General features: G+C 39.5%; 1 protein-coding gene across 8 annotated transcripts; it reads right to left on the reverse strand.

Annotated features, from left to right (window-relative positions):
• Positions 1-561: 561 nt before the first annotated feature.
• tpd52l1 (tpd52 like 1) lies at positions 562-16,991 on the reverse strand. 8 transcript variants are annotated; one of them, XM_078273967.1, is made up of 10 exons: positions 16,850-16,991; positions 14,338-14,436; positions 12,704-12,919; positions 8,868-8,986; positions 8,599-8,747; positions 6,559-6,660; positions 4,393-4,431; positions 3,752-3,812; positions 2,045-2,182; positions 562-1,605 (listed from the first exon to the last, which is right to left on the reverse strand). In XM_078273967.1, the coding sequence occupies exons 1-9, from the start codon at positions 16,866-16,868 to the stop codon at positions 2,060-2,062; spliced, it is 927 nt and encodes a 308-aa protein (XP_078130093.1). In that variant the 5' UTR covers positions 16,869-16,991; the 3' UTR covers positions 562-1,605; positions 2,045-2,059. The 8 variants fall into 8 exon arrangements, with proteins under 8 accessions (XP_078130093.1, XP_078130094.1, XP_078130091.1 ...); XM_078273968.1 differs by lacking the exon at positions 562-1,605 and having other exon boundaries at positions 1,835-2,182; positions 4,393-4,419; XM_078273965.1 differs by lacking the exon at positions 562-1,605 and having other exon boundaries at positions 1,835-2,182.
• Between the last annotated feature and the right edge of the window lie 306 nt (positions 16,992-17,297).

Consider the following 17,297-nt stretch of genomic DNA (forward strand, 5'->3'; position numbering starts at 1 on the left):
AGCAGTATGATGTTGTATTAATGTTATACTGTGCGTCAGTTGCATAGGCCTCAGAAAAAAGTTCAGCTTTTACATTATCTTAGTGTAACATTTCATGTTTTAACCTGTGCTGATCCAGCACTTATCTGAGGTACAGCAGTTCACACAAGGTCAAAAACATCGAAACCTTCAAGAATAAATATCCCCAGTTTAAACTGCTGGAGTGAAGATGTTTGCAGACAACAGTGCACACAATTGTTTTTGTCATTTCCAGCATTAGACATAATTGAAAAAAGAAGAAGTGATTTATCAGATTTTGCCCGCATGGCAAATACAGTGTTTCATTTCTTCCTATAGACTAGTTAGTCCTATAGTGTAACTGCACAGACTAAATATTCGTGCCATAAGTCTAATCCAGCATTCAAATAGGGCCCGACCCAAACTGTCAGCAGCACAAAATGTGTACAACAGTCAGCTGTGGTTTTCAAAAAGTAGCATGAGTGGCTGCATTTGCAAAGTAAAGCCCACAAAAGATCGTTTTAGGTGACATAACAAAATCTTAAGATCTTCGGTCTCAAGCCCGTTTTATGGTTCTGCGGAGGCTCCACACAGCCTACGCCGTAGCCTACGTAAGTGGCCTGATGTTTGTACTTGTGCGTTGATGTGTGCGTCGAGCTGGCGTGTGTGTGTGTGTGTGTGTGTGTGTGTGTGGATTGTGTTGGAGCGAGGGAGAAGTGAGAGAGTGACTGCGATTAGCTTTGGAGTGAGTAGCGACTCGAGTCATAGTGAGAGAAACAAAGTGTCCCCCCTGTTCTTTCTGACCACGGTGGGAAATCTGTAGCAGGAAAAGTTAACCCTCTCCTTGATTTCATGTTGTTTATGGAGAAGGAGAACCAGGAAATGAGTCAGGGGGGAAATGCAACGCTACCAAGCCACGGCCGAGTGACATGTAGTTAAATTTTTCGAGAGGTGCACGTCAGGCTACGGCGTAGGGTCCGGCGTAGACGCAGAGGGGTCTGCGGGGGTACGCCGTCAATTCGACGCAGAAGCATAAAACGGCCTTTAGTGTAAAACCATTTCTACAAGTTTACAAATAATCTTTTCCCCCAGGACTTCTGGGTTAATCACATCAACATGGGTTATATGTACATTTTCTTTACATGTTTTAGTAAAATGTACAAGGTAGTTGAAAATGTAACATGACGTGTATTTTTATACCAAACACCTATTTCTAACACTAACCTAAAAATGTAGTTTTTGGTATGAAAGTTCTAGTGATGTAGAGTTGTGATAATGTACCAACATGGCTGTTTCCACTAATGTCGAATTTACACAACAAAAGAAGGCATCAATAGCCTCTTATTTTGTGTCTGAGGAATTCCAGCTGTGATTTGACAGTTCTTCACTTGTGTTGAGAGGGTGACTACATGAGCCAAAACCACGAGGCGCTCAACTTAAGTGACAGCAGAAATACAGGGTTTTTGCTTTTGTCTGGAAACTGTGCGTCCTCATTTATTAACTAAGGCTTAGCTTAAACCCCATGTGATCGACATCTGTGGTTTAACATGGTGTGGAGGTCACCAGAGGCAGGTGACATTTGTCGTCTCATTGGTTAAATCCACGACACTGAAAAAAAGATCAACAAGCTCTGATCTCTTGGTGACATTCATAAAATGATCTACGTTGTCGACAGATTCTTCCTTTAAACCCAGTTTAATAATAACAATCTGAGAGGCTCACTGCGTTAAGCAGCCCTCTACCAGGTAGGTGTGCTTTTGACGTCAGCTGTCTTGATCTTCCAAAATAAAAAGGTAAACAACTGCCGCTTTAGAATATTTTGAGTCAAAACAAGAAATTACGTAACTTTTTTATTATGTCTAGGCATTTAGGGTTTGGAGGAAATTCCATGGAAGTGTTAGGAGATTTAATTGCAAAAATGGTTTGCAAAAGCATCTTAACACGTGTGATCAAATAAAGATATTCTGTAAAATTTTAGTCAGAGCATTGAGAAGTTATGTGACAAAGTGCTGCAACACAGCAGTTCCTGGTTTAAGTCCCGCCTCACCGTGTGGATGCAGCTCTAACACGGCCTCTCAGCGCTGTCCGTCAAGTTGATAGTGGGTGTGTCCTGAGAGCTGGCATTTGCTGCGGAGGAGAGGACTTCCTCAAAGCTGCCTGCGGTCCCTGTACCGCCAACCTTTGTCTATGGAAAATGCAGAAAAATTGTATCAACATAAAATGTGCTGTCATCACTGAATAGTTCCTTTCTCCCTCTTCACATGGCCACAACACTGCTGCTGTGCTGCAGAATAGGCTCAGGGTGGCAGGCTTTTACAAAGACTTCCACTATGAGCACATAAGAGGATGAAGAGTGAGGTTTCATTTTAAGCTGAAATGTAAACTTTTCAGGTAACTTATTTAAACAGCTTTTGTTTAAACAGGTCCTCTAAAGTCCTCTATCTTTGAGCTTAGCCAGTGTTTTTGAGAGGGTTTTTTTTTATATGAACTTTAGAAGTGTTTGGTTTTCTATAGAGGCCCATGTTATCCTTGCAATGGCATTAAAACTGAAAGTCGGCAAACAGGAGAGAAGTCTGCAGCAATTTAAATGCATCAGATGGTGGTCTTTAGAGTGGATATTGCAGAGTACAGACAAAAGGTGGAAGTCCACCACTGCTAAGACAGGATCAGTGTGATTATAAATAACCAACTGCAAGAGTCAAGAGTGTCAACTGCCAATTACACCCAGATTATAGTGTTCAGTTGTTTCTGTTTCACTGACATTTTATAACATTCAGAGGTGGCAATATGACCTGTTTTCTCTGTGTGGCTTTCACAGCGTACTACTTTAGATCATAAAGCATGGTTGACAGGCTATTGATTAGTGTGACTGAACATTTCTGTCACCAGGGGCCTCATTTATAAACGTGGCGCACAAAAGAAGACGTACGCCGCTCTCTACGCAAGAATTGGGATTTATAAAAAGCAAACTTGACGGGAAAATGTGCAATCCTCCACGGGCACTCTGACCCGGGCGTACGCACAGAAACGGGTGAAATGAGAAACGGCGACACCGACAGCAGATGAATGAAACACGTGAAACTGTGTGAATCTGAGACCATTGGGTAAAACAAATCGAAATATTCCCTTCATTGATGATATGAAGAATTCACAAAGCCATTCTTACAATTAATGTCCTAGACAAACACCGGTTTGATCCATCTGCGGTGAAAAACAGACAAAATAAAACAAATGTTCTGTAATTAATTATATTGGCATGTTATGGAATTTATTCTCATGAATAATACGATAAACAGGACAAATAGACTGATGCTGTTTTTGATGCCTCTGTCTGGCGTATATGGTCATCATATACAGTATCATAGTATTTTATACAGTGTTTATTTTTTGGCTTTAGATAGTTTTATTTTTTTATTTATATTTTTTAAATGTTTGTTTTTATTGTAGGTCTAAAGCATGTTTTAACCATTGTGAAAGGTGCAATAGAAAGTTTCACTAATTACATGCTCCTTGCGCAGAACTATTTGTCATTTACAATTAGATTAATTCCGACAACTTTAGCTTTTTAGATACAATCAAATTGATGGGTATAAAAAGGCATGCGAGGCTTCGGATGTCATCAGTGACGTCATGTGTCTAAAACGATACAAGCCTGGATACACGCTTCACGGAAAACTTCCGGGATTTCTCGACACACACTTCGAAGCCTCAGCACAGAACCTAACATCACTACTTAATTCTGCACACTGTTTACCTTAATGGTGGACACTGTAGTCTCGACTTTCTCCTCAAAAGACTTGAAGCTGGGAGAGTTTCTGTAAAGGAAAGAAAGAAAGACATTCTACTGTTTTAACTGCACAACACGATTTGCTGAACTATTTCCCGAAACAATACTATGGGTAAAGTAACTAATGTCAGGTGCCTGGATAGCTCAGTTGGTAGAGCAGGTGCACATATATAGAGGTTTACGCCTCAACGCAGCAGGCCAGGGTTCGACTCTGACCTGCGGCCCTTTGCTGCATGTCATTCCCCCTCTCTCTCCCCTTTCATGTCTTCAGCTGTCAAAAAATAATCTTTAAAAAATTTTTTTTTTACTGTAATGCATACACTTGCTTAGAGGTAGTAAAAGGCACTGAAAACAGCAGTATGGGGTGTAAGCAGGTGTAAATACCATGTACAAACATCTCTGGTATTCAACTTTTTTTCTTCAGGTTTCTTAGTATCACTATTTCTAAATAAATGTCAATGTAAGGGACAGGTTAAACAGTTTGCTTAGAGTAAAAGTAGAATAAATTAGCATTGTACCAGGTGTTTAAACAAGGCTATATAAGGAATACAAAGATTAGAAAAAAACAAACTCTCCCTCACACACAAAAGCAAGCACAGTTTGGTTACCTCATGGTGGGCATGCTCATAGAGTGTCTGATGGAGTAGCTTTCCCAGAGAGCATGGTGAGAGAGGAGTTAATGATTAGCACTTAGCACAGGACACACCTCAATATTTATTTCAAATTGCTTAAAAAATGAATGACTGCATGGTCTTACATCCGTCTCAGCCTGTACTGGCTTAAAGTTTTAGCACTTTCCTGCAACTGGGAAAGTTCATGACAACTTGTTCACATGATTCACCTACACAATTTGTTTTTGCTTATCAGAGACCAAAATCAATTAGATGTGATTCTAATCTGAGCTGAGACTGAGTACTGCAGTCCAGCATGGCAGCCGCATGTACTCAACCAGACTCAGCTGACTGTGGAGTCCACACTGTACCATTACTATTACAATTGAGTTAAGGTTTCTGAGTGAGGAACAGCTAATGTGACATAATCAGCTGTGTAATTCTTACCCTATAGAGTTGGACCTTCGGAAGCATGGAGGAAGATGGAAAACATTTTGAAGATACATTGACAGGCCTTGTATACTTCACAGTCACACTCTTTCACTTTAGAACATTTGTTATTAATACAAACAATGGCACTATGAAAGGTAAATTGTCATCTCTTATCTGTTAGAGGAAGTAACCTAATGTGGACACCTGGGGAACTAGATTGTTCTACATGATACTTTATCTCACTTGTGCACAGATAGAAAAATGTTCTAAAGCTAAACATCACAAATGCACAAAAACCCAATCTTATCCACTTGCACTTAAAAGAAACCCTAAATCGAGTCGATTACCAAACGTGTCTCGCTCGCGCACACACACACACACACACACACACACACACACACACACACGCGCGCACACACACACACACGAGTATAAGGCTTCACTTTGAAAATCAGTTTGAAGAAGGTTAAATATTTGATGACAAGTGACATGCGAGAGCACACTTCAAAACACATCCACAGCAAAAATAAAATACAAACATGCTTACTGCGTGTTGCACACAAACCAAAACCTATGCACACCATGAGCCAAAAACAACGGGGACATACCTCCGAGGGAACAGTAACTCTAGACCAGCCAGGCTGGAATAACCAAAAGATAATGCATTGTTTCCTTTCTGCACTTCATATTCCAAAAACATAATAAGATGCAGTGAAATTAATGATACCCCATTTGTCTTTACAGTAGAGCCAACAGATTACAGTCTCCACAGGGAATATGGCATTTTTAAAACATTTTTCCTGCTTTGTTATGAATGAACAGATGTTGTCAAAGTAATGGTACCAAAGTTGCAAATGAAGCCGTCTCCAAGTGTTACTTAGATGTATGCACACAATGTTAGGTGTTTTTAATTCTGCAGTCTTGATTTTTTTAAGCTTTAAAATCCAAATTTGTTTTATTTAGAGGTATTACACAGTAACTGTCTTGAGTTACATTCAACACTCTTTATGCTTAACTGGACAATCATATAGTGCATGTTGACATGTATGTTCCCTGACCTTCGACAGCTTTCCTTGCACATACATGTACTCACACAGGCCCACATTCTCTAGCTTTCTCAAGTCATCATACACACAAATGCTCTATTTATTTCACAAAGAGCAATGCAGGCTGACTCACACACTTGTGTTGTGTTGACTTTCAGTGTCTCAAACAGAGCAGCACAGAGTGACAGAGAGGAAAAGAGACAGAACAAGAACAGAAAGTGACTTCAAGGCGGACAGACTTCAGAACCTCTGGCCCTTCAGCTCCCACAGAAAGCAGCTTAATGTGGGCTTACATAATCTGAATTTCGCCTGAGCTGGATAAAGCAAAGAGTCAAAATTCTGCTCCCTGAGAGACAGGGGAATGGATAGCACGGATACAAATGTGTCTGTGAATTAGATGAAGGTGTAACTGCATCGGTGGTAATGGGTAGGCTGGGGTTATATGTTTAGATATGCAAATGTGTTGATGATGGAGCTTTATGACAGGCAAAAGACACATTTCCAAATGATGTTTGAAAGACACTGGGACTCATGCCATGTGGACACAGGGGACAATGTGTCCAGCTGGGTGCAATTGTCAACAGATCAACCAAATTCAGTGGGTGACTTATGTCTACACTATTTGCATCATTCTTTAAAACAGAAAATGATCCCTAAATAATGACGATATGGCAACATTATGTACCTCATGTCCCCGAACTTCCTGGTGATGGCGCTGCCTAGTGTGCTGAAGGCGGCTGAGGTTTTCTGTCCTGCTGTGGACAGCGTCTCTGATGTCTTCTTATAGCTGAGACATAAAAGGGGGTCAATTCAAAATATGTCTCCTACACATACTACACTGAATTCACACTCATGCTTAAAGCGTAACTCTCGCCAAAATGCAACCTAGGGTCTTTTTGTGAATGTACCCGAGTCAAACCTTCGTTTAAAAGCATAATTAGGACGGAAGCGTCACTTTTAAGATTTGCCGTATTCTTGTTTTTCGGTCAAATGGCCTTTTGAATGGGAGTGCTGGGGGCACTTTTATGCTAGCCTCAAAATAGCTATTTTTAAAACACTAAGAAGGCTCGACACAACATGAAACTTTGCTCAAAGTATCGCCAGGGGCTCTACACATGAACAAAAGCATTGAGAACATTGTTTGTGTACCCAGAGTTTACTAAAAAAAAAGGTTTTGAGCAACTCACTGTAGCTGTTGTTCTTGTGGTCGCTGTCTATCGAGCCAGTCAAAAATAGTCGAGGGAGGAGAGTAAAGATGGAAAGCTCCAAAAGCTTAGTTCCATATAAATTCACGGATAATTCGTTGTTTTGTCGTTAGTGAAACGCAATAATGACCTTGTAGTTGAAAAAAGGAGCCTCATATAAGAATGACATTTCCTCATATGGAGTCCGTTCATTCGCATTCGGAGATCGCCTATTTTTGACTGGGAAAATGGCGGATAGTGTAAACAACAACTGCTAACGTGAGTTGCTCAAAACCTTTTTTAGTAAACTATGTGTACACAAACAATGTTCTCAATGCTTTCGTTCATGTGTAGAGCCCCCGGTGATACTTCGAGCAAAGTTTCATGTTGTGTCGAGCCTTCTTAGTGTTTTAAAAATAGCTATTTTGAGGCTAGCATAAAAGTGCCCGTAGCACTCCCATTCAACCGAAAAACGAGAATACGGTAAATCTTAAAAGTGACGCTTCCGTCCTAAATATGCTTTTAAACGAAAGTTTGACTACATTACTGTCCATTTTTGTGTACATTCACAAAAATACCCTAGGTTGCATTTTGGCGAGAGTTACGCTTTAAACTAACAACATTGTTAAACACAGATGTATTCATATGCATATAAAGGTGACAAGCACAAACGCATAAACACACAGATATACAACAGCCTTTGAACCTTTTTCCACTGTTTAGTGACCCTTTTGTTTACATTTGCATCGTGGATTGCTCCCATCCACACATCCACACTCAGTGTCTCTGGGATCTTACACTCCTTTGGCCACACTGGTTCATTATAGATGAGGACGGCAACTGTGTGTGTAAAGTGATCTTCAGGTTGAAGTGTAACTGGATAAGAAGGGAGGCCTTTAGAGACTATCCCCTTGCTCTTCTCTGTCTCTTGGTGTCTGAGTAAGATCTCATAGCTGATGGTCAAATTAGGAAATTGGTAATCTGCACACGAAAGCAAATAAATATCTATCTATCTATCTATCTATCTATCCATCTATCTATCCTCTTCTAATAAGTATAATAACCGGTTTTGGAGGAACATTACAGATGTTTTTTTTTTTTACTGCTGATAATACAGTAAAAATCATCGGGACATGTTCAGCTAATTGTGTCATGAGGTCAACGTTAGCCTTTAGCACTGTGTAGCCATTTGATGTGTTTTTAATCAGGTTTATGATGTCTGTTACAGCGAGCGCAACAAAGATAAACAGACATGCTGTGCAGCTAGGAGCAGAGGATTATGTCTTTTTAATTGGGTTTCTGATATCGGTGGTTTATAACAGACACTCAGTTTGGAGTATGGTTTTATTGACTGTTAAAAAAACAGAACTACCTGCACTTTGTGTGTGTGTATACGTCTTGTTAAAGGCATCTATTATGACAGCAAATAGAAAAGCCATTCTGTCGAGTGCTGTGGACACAAACACACACTTTCTCCCCTTCACTCCAACCTGCAAACTATTTCAGCTGTCTCACACACTCACATACACACATTAACTTACGCCATGGAGGTCTGCATGTCATGCCAGCCTCTACTGAGGTTGTTCCTGAGCTCGTACAGAGAAGTCGCGCCCAGTTTCTGTTTGAGCTCTTCGTGCTGCTTCTCTTTGGACGACAAAACCTGCTTCAACGTACTGATCTCCTCCTCCAGCTGGACATACACAAAAAGACAAAGCGCTACTTAACTGTCATACTATCAACAATATCACCACTATCAACACTTCTTGTTCTTTCTGAGATTCTGCATGAGAATGTGCATGTGTAAACATACTTTAGCTAACTCTTGCTGAATCTCCTCTCTCTCCTCCTCCGTCATGATGGAGTTGTTTAGGTTGACTTCTGAGGCCATATCTTCATCAGCCTCTCTCAATGGCTCAGAGTCCAAAAAACCTGACACACACACACACACACACACACACAAAACAGAAAAGACAGAAAGATCTGTGAATAAAAGTAATACATTGATTCTAAAAAGACAACCAGCTCAACTTCTGAAGTGATGGCACTGAAACTGAGCTAATGTAGAATAGGCACAGTAAAAAAAAAAAAATTAAAAAAAAATTAAAAAAAAACTCTAATCTTTTCAAGTACTACATTCATTGATGTGGTGTTGTTTTGAAATATTCTGGATCCCATCAGTTATAGCTAAAATCTAGTCCAGGAATCAAACACATCACTTTATGAGTTTTGACATGTTCTTGTCCCTATGACTAGAGTTGGGTGATGTTATTTCAGGGTATATTTGCGATAATGATATTCTTGATGATAGGACAAAAATACTGAACAATATTTTGTTAATAATTTCAAGAACATACCAAGTGTTATAGTTTTACATGTCAACATAAACGTTTAGTTTGCCTTCAAATATATTAAGTAAAAACTAAAAGAAGTGCACATCTAAACAGATGCCAAATGAACAGGCAATTGCGTCCACAAGTCGGAATATTGCTAAAGTCACAATACAAATTTTTTCACATCATGATAATGCAGCGATATGAACTGGCACACCCCTAGTATGGATGCACTTTTTGTAAATTGCTTTGGACAAATGTGTATGAATTGAATGTAATGCAGTTCTTATTGGTTTCAACGAAGAGTTAAACTGTCTTGTACTTTAAATGCAACGTCAAAGACGGGAGGAAATGGTTCTTTCGGTTTTGTTTCTCTTGCTTACGATCGATTTAAGATATTTCTAAAATGTTTCTGCCCTTTTGCCTGTTTTGATTGTGTGCTGCAAACTGTCTGACAGCCTCTATATAGTCTGAGTCAACATGTCTGTCTGTCTGTCTCCATCTCTGACTGTGTCTCTATCTGACAGTTATGTAATCTGTGGCGGCAGGCTGTAAAGCTCTAATCTGGATTAACTCCTGGATTATTTTGCTGATGGACACTACAGACTGCCACACACAAACAAACAAGATGCTGTTTCTGCGGACAGATTGACTTGGACGTTGCAATATTGGATTTTAGTGAAACCAAAATTAAACAAATGATGTTTTGCCTTGGCACCTGTTCCCAATAAAATGACAGTTTCCAAAAAAAAACAAAAAAAACAGGCATAAATATACATATACATAACATTATTATACTCAAACATCTTTCACAGATTTAGAAAACAGTCTTTAGAAGATATTCTCTCTTTCTGCCACTCACAAAAACACCTTATTATACTAATTGGACACTGTACTTCTGGAAACCACACTCAAACACACAACTACCCACACACACTCTTTAGATGCTGATACTAAACCACTTCATGCACATCCAAGATATAGAAAATTTAAATATCTCTATGAATTAAACGTTGCTTTCATTCAGAGCAAGGAAGCTGATTCACACTGTCAGCTGACTGGCATCAGGTGACTCTTATAAATGATGCAGCAGAAATATATTGAGTTTCAGAATAGTGATTTCTTTCTCCATACCTTGCAATATTCAAGAGCGAGAGATTTTCACATTATAACTGCTCCATCTGGTTAGCCTTGTATTGTTGCAGGATATTTGTGGAAGGCAAATCAGGACAGACCGGTACCACACAGCACCAGGCAACAGCAAGACGACCGTGTCCACACAACACCATAAATGCAAATACAGTACATGTATGTCACTATGTTTGTAGTGGACCTGTGAATGTTTTGCAAAAAACTAAATCTAATCTAAAACCCACAGTTTGGACAGAATGGAAAAGGATAACTCTACCTGCTGTGAGGTGTCCTCTCTCTTGATGTGGCAGCATTATAAGACAGGTGAGGACAGCGTGAGGTTAGTGAAGACTGATAAAAACTAGCGATGCTGTCCACTGACTAAAGTACTTACTATTGTATAAGGAAACTGCAATTACTTTAATACTTTAGAAATCTAAAAGGGGTCAGCACCACATGCAGCAAACACATGCACATTTCACACAAGTGTGGCAGAACTACACACCAATAGTCTTTTGGTGACACTTTACTTGAAGGTATCTACATAAGAGTGACATGACACTGTCATGAACACATGAACTCTAACCCTAACCATAACTTGTCATGACAAAAACCGAATGACACTTACTGAAAGAAGCGTTATGTCATAAACGTTTATGACTTGTTTATAATGTTTATGACACGTTCATGGCAGTGTCATGTCACTCTTATGTAGATACCTTCAAGTAAAGTGTAACCGGTCTTTCTATAGTAGGGAGCTATTCTGCAAACACCACACAGCAGCAGGACAATCAGATTTTTAAACCCCCTGTGGTTAAGATGGAAGCTGTTAAAGTGCATGGATAACTCAGATCTTAAGTCTTTTTTCATGTTCACGCAGCCATGAGAAGACCTTAAAAATGGCAGTAAGATGCAAATCAGAATCAATTGTAGGAATGAAATTACAATGAAACATGAATTGTTTCATTAATTCAATTGAACATAAAACACAATATGCTAAGAACTAAAAACTCACACATCCACGATAACCGTCTCGACTTTTTTTTTTTTTAAATGTTCACACACTATTAGGGTTTTTCCAAACTGCTAGTGATTTTTATCAACTTTCTGAAAGATATAACATTATATAAGAATTGTTTGCGAGAGTCACGTGTATTGCAGTCAGTTTGTCACTATGGAAAGGCACAGTGTCTAAGCTGCAACACCAATGGATGGTGCAGTGCTATTTTCTGTCAAACATGTAACTTAGTAGTAAAAACACAATTCAAAGATCTATGGTGAAATTTAAAATAACAGAAAGATTAGCTGTTGGTTTTGAAAGATTGTCCCGTTAATACTATGATACACTGCCGTAGCATTACCAATTGTCAGGAATGTGAAGAATGCTGAAACAAGTTAATGATCCAGTCACGGTTCACTGCATACAATCGGTTAGATACAAAGTAAGCTCAGATCCTAAGCTCTCTACTAAACTGAGGGGTGGATCAATTTTCAGGTCATGTGACACAGACAACATTGCCAGACGCTGCCAAATGATTATCTTGTGCTTTTGTTCATTTTACATTTAACAAGTATATTTATTATTCTTCACTGAATTTGCCATCCAACTTCAAAACATGATGTATATTGCCTGTGTACACATTTGTAGTAGCTAGTCGTGTTCTAGGACAGGCATATGCCAGAATTACCTACTACACCTTTTTAACCAGATGCCAAAAATAAAGTCTCTTGCTTAAATTATTTGGGTTTGTGAATTTTTAATTTTTTTAGTTGACTGTTTGTGTGTTGTATATTTTTGTTTTTATTTAGGCCCAACATGTTGTCGTGTAAGTTTAAAGTCTGCTCCATACTGCTATGAAATAAAATTCTGGAGGGGAAATACTAAAGCTTTTTATTTGTTTTTATTGGTTAATCTAAAAGTAATGAAAATAAAAAATATTGAGTCTAACACTACCTGAATCTGCGTATAATATCCCCACAATTATGTACAAATGCATTTCATTTCTTTAGGCTGCTAAAACCGCATAATTACTAGATACAACTCAAAGGACTTGGCCTCAGTGTCAGCTATAGCCCTTGTGTGGCTACAGGTTCCTACAGAGGTCATGTTATGTTGACAAGTAAATGTTTAACCAAAATGAAGGATCTGTTTATTCTACAGGCTCTAGTCTACATCCCTCTTCACCTGTGCTGTCCAGTTGCATATCCCAAGTGGTGGACATGGCCCAGTCGTCAGAGTGCGACACTGATGCCCGACACCACTGATCGTCTCCTGATGGTGAAGTTTTACCCCATTCTGTCAGGTTTTCCCCATTTTGGGCCACTGGAGCCAAGTCGTCACCATGCGAGCTCCTTTTAACCGATTCCTCGCCAGAAGGGTAAAACATGTCCTGATTCAAACCTGAGCAAAGTTACAGTTGAATACACTTTCAGTATCTTAGACAAAACAGGAAGTGCTTGATTCATCTTATTTCGCAAGTGATGAGTCCTCTTTTAATGATGTTTTAGCTTTACTGACAAAAAAATCCAGGAAGTTTCTTTTTTTTTTTCAAAGAGAAGTCTCAGCTCCTGGAAAAGTACTCAATGAGGGACCTTGTTTCAATTCTAATTTTGAAAGCGTCAGATTATTGTAACTTTATATTGTGCTCAAATGATAGAAAGTCATAATACAGTTGTGCTGAATAAACACAAATTAATTATGATACCAGTATAGCACTGCACTAGACACGTGAAGGTTTAAGGGTACCTACACATTGCATAGAGGATGTCAGTAGGGCCCAACAGCACATTTTTGCATAATGGAAGACTGGCCACATTTATATCTGTTATTCATCTGATAATGCAAGCAAACTGATTTTTGGATGTTCAGACACCTACTGCATCCTACATGTAAATCATTATTTAAAATCCCTAAACAGTGAAAGGATGTGCCATTAAAAAGGGGCATCAAATACCAATCTGTTTATTACTGTATTTTGTTCAAGGCCAACCCTGAACGGTTTTCAAATTAAAGCTGAAGGGATCACAATCTATTTTGATAATCGATGAGTCAAGCTAAAATGGTAATGTCTCTCTCTTTTCTCTTATATTTTGAATATGTCTCCTGGGCTTCGGGAAATTGTGATGAACATTTCCTATAATTTTCTGTATTTTTTATTTATTTTAGGCCTTTATTTGGATAGGACAGCTTAGACGTGAAAGGGGAGAGAAAGGGGGAATGACATGCAGCAAAGGGCCGCAGGTTGGAGTCGAACCCGCGGCCGCTGCGTCGAGGAGTAAACCTCTATATGTGGGTGCCCGCTCTACCAGGTGAGCTAACCAGGCACACAATTTTCTGTATTTTTGTAGACAAAATTATAAATAGAGAAAATGGGCAGATTAAACAATAATACAATAATACATGCTGCAGCCCTGCTTCTGAGTAAAGTCCAACTTAGACCCTGTGTTAAGTCACTCCTGAAGGGTCAATTATTCTTATTTTAACCATCCTTATATTAGTGACAAATTTAAAATATTCATTTGAAATATTTTAAGACCACACTCACCCACTCACCTGACTTCTAGCAGTTACATCAACACCGAATCACATAAGGAAGAAAACTTCTGCTACACTGACCTGAATATAAAAAACTAAACACGCCGCACTTGTTCCAAAACCCCAGTCAGTGATGTCACTTTCCGTTTAACAGCTGATGTCAAAGACAAAACAAACATGCTTAGACATCACTTCCTGTGACGTGATCTGTGTGCAGCAGCATATTAACACCATGCGATTCAGTGTGGATTCACGTTTTCTTTTTTGGGACAGTGGAGTCTTACCCTGCTCTCCCTTGTGTGTGGCTGAATTAACCCATTCCTCTTCAGGACCCATGCTGCCCCAGTCCACCACTGCTTCACTCAGAACACCAGAGTACAACTCTGCGGCAGAGCAAGGCAGCAGGGCGAGAGGAGACAAAAAAAAGTGGTTACACACACACACGCACGCACACGCACACGCACACACACACACACACACACACACACACACACACACACACACACCTGGCCCTGTCAGTAACTTGATAACACTGAGGTCTGTTTTGGTATATGCAGTTTATCTAAGTCTGCATTTGTACAGGAACAGGAGGTCTGACTTTTGACGCTTTGTGGCACAGATCTCAACTTCTTGGAGTTGTTAAAACAGGATATATCTGATTCTTGCCAGTGTTTTCCTATGTTGATTTGACTGTGGGGGCCCCCCACGGTATCAGAAATAGGGCTGCATTGTTAGAGTGCATGTCGGAGAATTTCGCAGACACGGACTTCACACCGCGAGCTGGCACGCACGTCGCAGTCGGACCTGCCACCACTGCTAAAAAAAAAAATCCTAAAAGGAAACACTGCTTGCTATTCAAAAAAGTATTCAGTGGAGCAAATCTGTGCCACACAGATAACAACAAGGCTGTTTGTAATAATTTTGCAAGAAGTTCCAAAGTTATTGAGCGATCCAAGTTCTCTGGTTGCTGATGAAATCTCATTACACCATACTCCAGAACTACAGGAGGAAGCAGACCGACAAGGACCAACAATGACTTCCTTCTGGTTTAACTACTGCATTGAGGCTGATAAACCACTCTTTCAAAAAGGAGAAGAGGTCACAGATTTCAGTGAAAAACATAAACATGAAGTGGCATACATATCATTCAGTTGACAATGCTTTGATTCCAAAGAACTGTCCTTCCCTAAGTTAATGAAGGCTTATTTCAATGGGTCACATTTAGTGAAACTCTTCTGATCATAAAGCATCATTTTAGCAGATCAAAGAATGTGATCACTTTGATAGCACTCATTAGGCCAGACTGATCTATTTCACCAAGTTAATGAAAAATCGGACTTTTTTTTTTTTAACTCTTTTTTTTCTCGGTTTCTCTCCCCCCTTGTCCGGGGTGGAATACCTTTAGTCACCAGACTCCCGTTTGGCCTGCTGGTCATGTGGCTATGCTAAATCAGAGGCCTAGGGAAAGTCATATGGCTGCTAAATCAATTGAAGCTAAACCAAGGCCAAGTTGCCTGCAGTATGGCCAAACAGCAACAATACTGTACTACTGTATATAAACATTTTTTCAGTCCATTTTTAAAATTTTTTTTTATACCTAATCATTTAAAACACTTAATATGTGGATTATAAACATGTGGGATGTTTTAGGAGGCGATATTCCAATTATAAATGCAAAACCTTCATGTTAATCAAGTTTCATTGACAATTTAAAGCCATTTGCACTGCTCCAGCCTCTAACTCTGAACACAAAGCTCTACTGACTTCCAGTTAGCCATAGGTAGGCTACACATATAAACCTGCAAAGGAATGCTACGTGAATGGTACTGTTTGTTTACTACCTGCATAAACAAACAGTACCTTTTCTACCTTCACGGATGTGGGAGTCATTGCCTGACTTGATTAGTTCACGTCTCATTTTTCACATTCAAATTCCCATTCCTCAGTAAAACTTTGGCTGACTCAAACAGCAATATGCATAAACAAAACAATCTTACATTACCACCTGTACCAAACGATTACATGTGCGAATGACTCTGAATGTAAATTATTTAAGTGCACACATTAGAATCAATGTGTATCACTATCAGCAGTAACACAGCACCAATAGTAGGCCTATAATATCAATGCCACAAATGGTAGTGTTTGCATGGTTTAAAGCAAGTGATGATGCAGGTGTGGATAACAGGACACTTAAATTGATTTCAGCGATCAACAGAAAATTGACATAACTCCTGATGTTCTACAAATACCAAAAATACTTGAAAACCGGTGCATTAGACCACCAGATAGCCTCTGAGACAGGAAACAGTATCCAGCCACAAGATCTTTGATCTGGAGTTTCCATGATGTCTTGAATAAACAGTGACACAAATTTACAGCACACTGACCAACTGTCTAGCTGTGGATGCCTGCATTTCTGTATATTTGTTTATTTGCTTCCTGAACCAGCTCAGAAGGCCTCAGAAATGTCTTCAGAAAGCTAATTTATGAATGGCCCATAGAATCATTGTAGGCTACTGAACAAGAAAATGATACATGCCAGTTTAAGCAGTCGGCTATAATTTGAGCACATGCAGAGTCGGGCTATAAATTATCGCTCCAAAATTGTCGCTATACAATTTTGACTTTCTCCGTATTTTTGGATGTATAGGCTACTTTGCTTTCCACTGCTTCAACGTCAAAACAGTGACGTGTGCAGTCAGTGCAGCCTCATTATCAGATCAACAGCCGCTGTTTTTAAGTTCTGTCTGAAAAATAAAGAGTTGTCTTCAACATGCAGCGACAGCGACTCACCTTGTTGTCTGGTCTCCATCAGCGACAGCCAGGTGAACTTCCCAAATAATCTCCTGAAACAAGACAAGACACGGCAGCACGCGCAGCACCGGCCGTTAGGTCAGTGTGTTTTTACTCGGGTTTCCTTGGCTGTCACGCGCTGGGCCAGCTCTTTCAGGCGGAGCTTGGAGCACGAGCCAACGGGCTCGCGCTTTTGTAATTTGCTTAATTCAATTACCGGACATTTTGGATATAGTGCGCTCATTGGACACAACAACATACTGTATATAAATGAAGACATTAAGGAAGTATTCAGATGCTAAGTAAAAGTCGCGGTAGGCTACCTCAGTGTATAAAAACCCCATTCATTACAAGCAAATGTCCTGAATTTAAACAAAACTTACTACAATAAAAGTACAAATTATTATCGTCAAAAGTTCTAAATGCAGCAGAGTAAGTTCCCTCTTAA

The sequence above is a fragment of the Sander vitreus genome, chromosome 18 (genome assembly GCF_031162955.1).
Source record: "Sander vitreus isolate 19-12246 chromosome 18, sanVit1, whole genome shotgun sequence".
In the NCBI taxonomy this organism is placed as follows: Eukaryota; Metazoa; Chordata; class Actinopteri; order Perciformes; family Percidae; genus Sander; species Sander vitreus.

Excerpts from the sequence above, each read along its gene's own strand:
- tpd52l1 (XM_078273967.1), bottom strand. Across the intron at positions 8,748-8,867 it reads TTCAGCAAGAGTTAGCTAAA|CTGGAGGAGGAGATCAGTAC; the intron begins GTATGTTTACAC and ends GTGTATGTCCAG. Across the intron at positions 2,183-3,751 it reads CTACAGTGTCCACCATTAAG|ACAAAGGTTGGCGGTACAGG; the intron begins GTAAACAGTGTG and ends CATTTTCCATAG.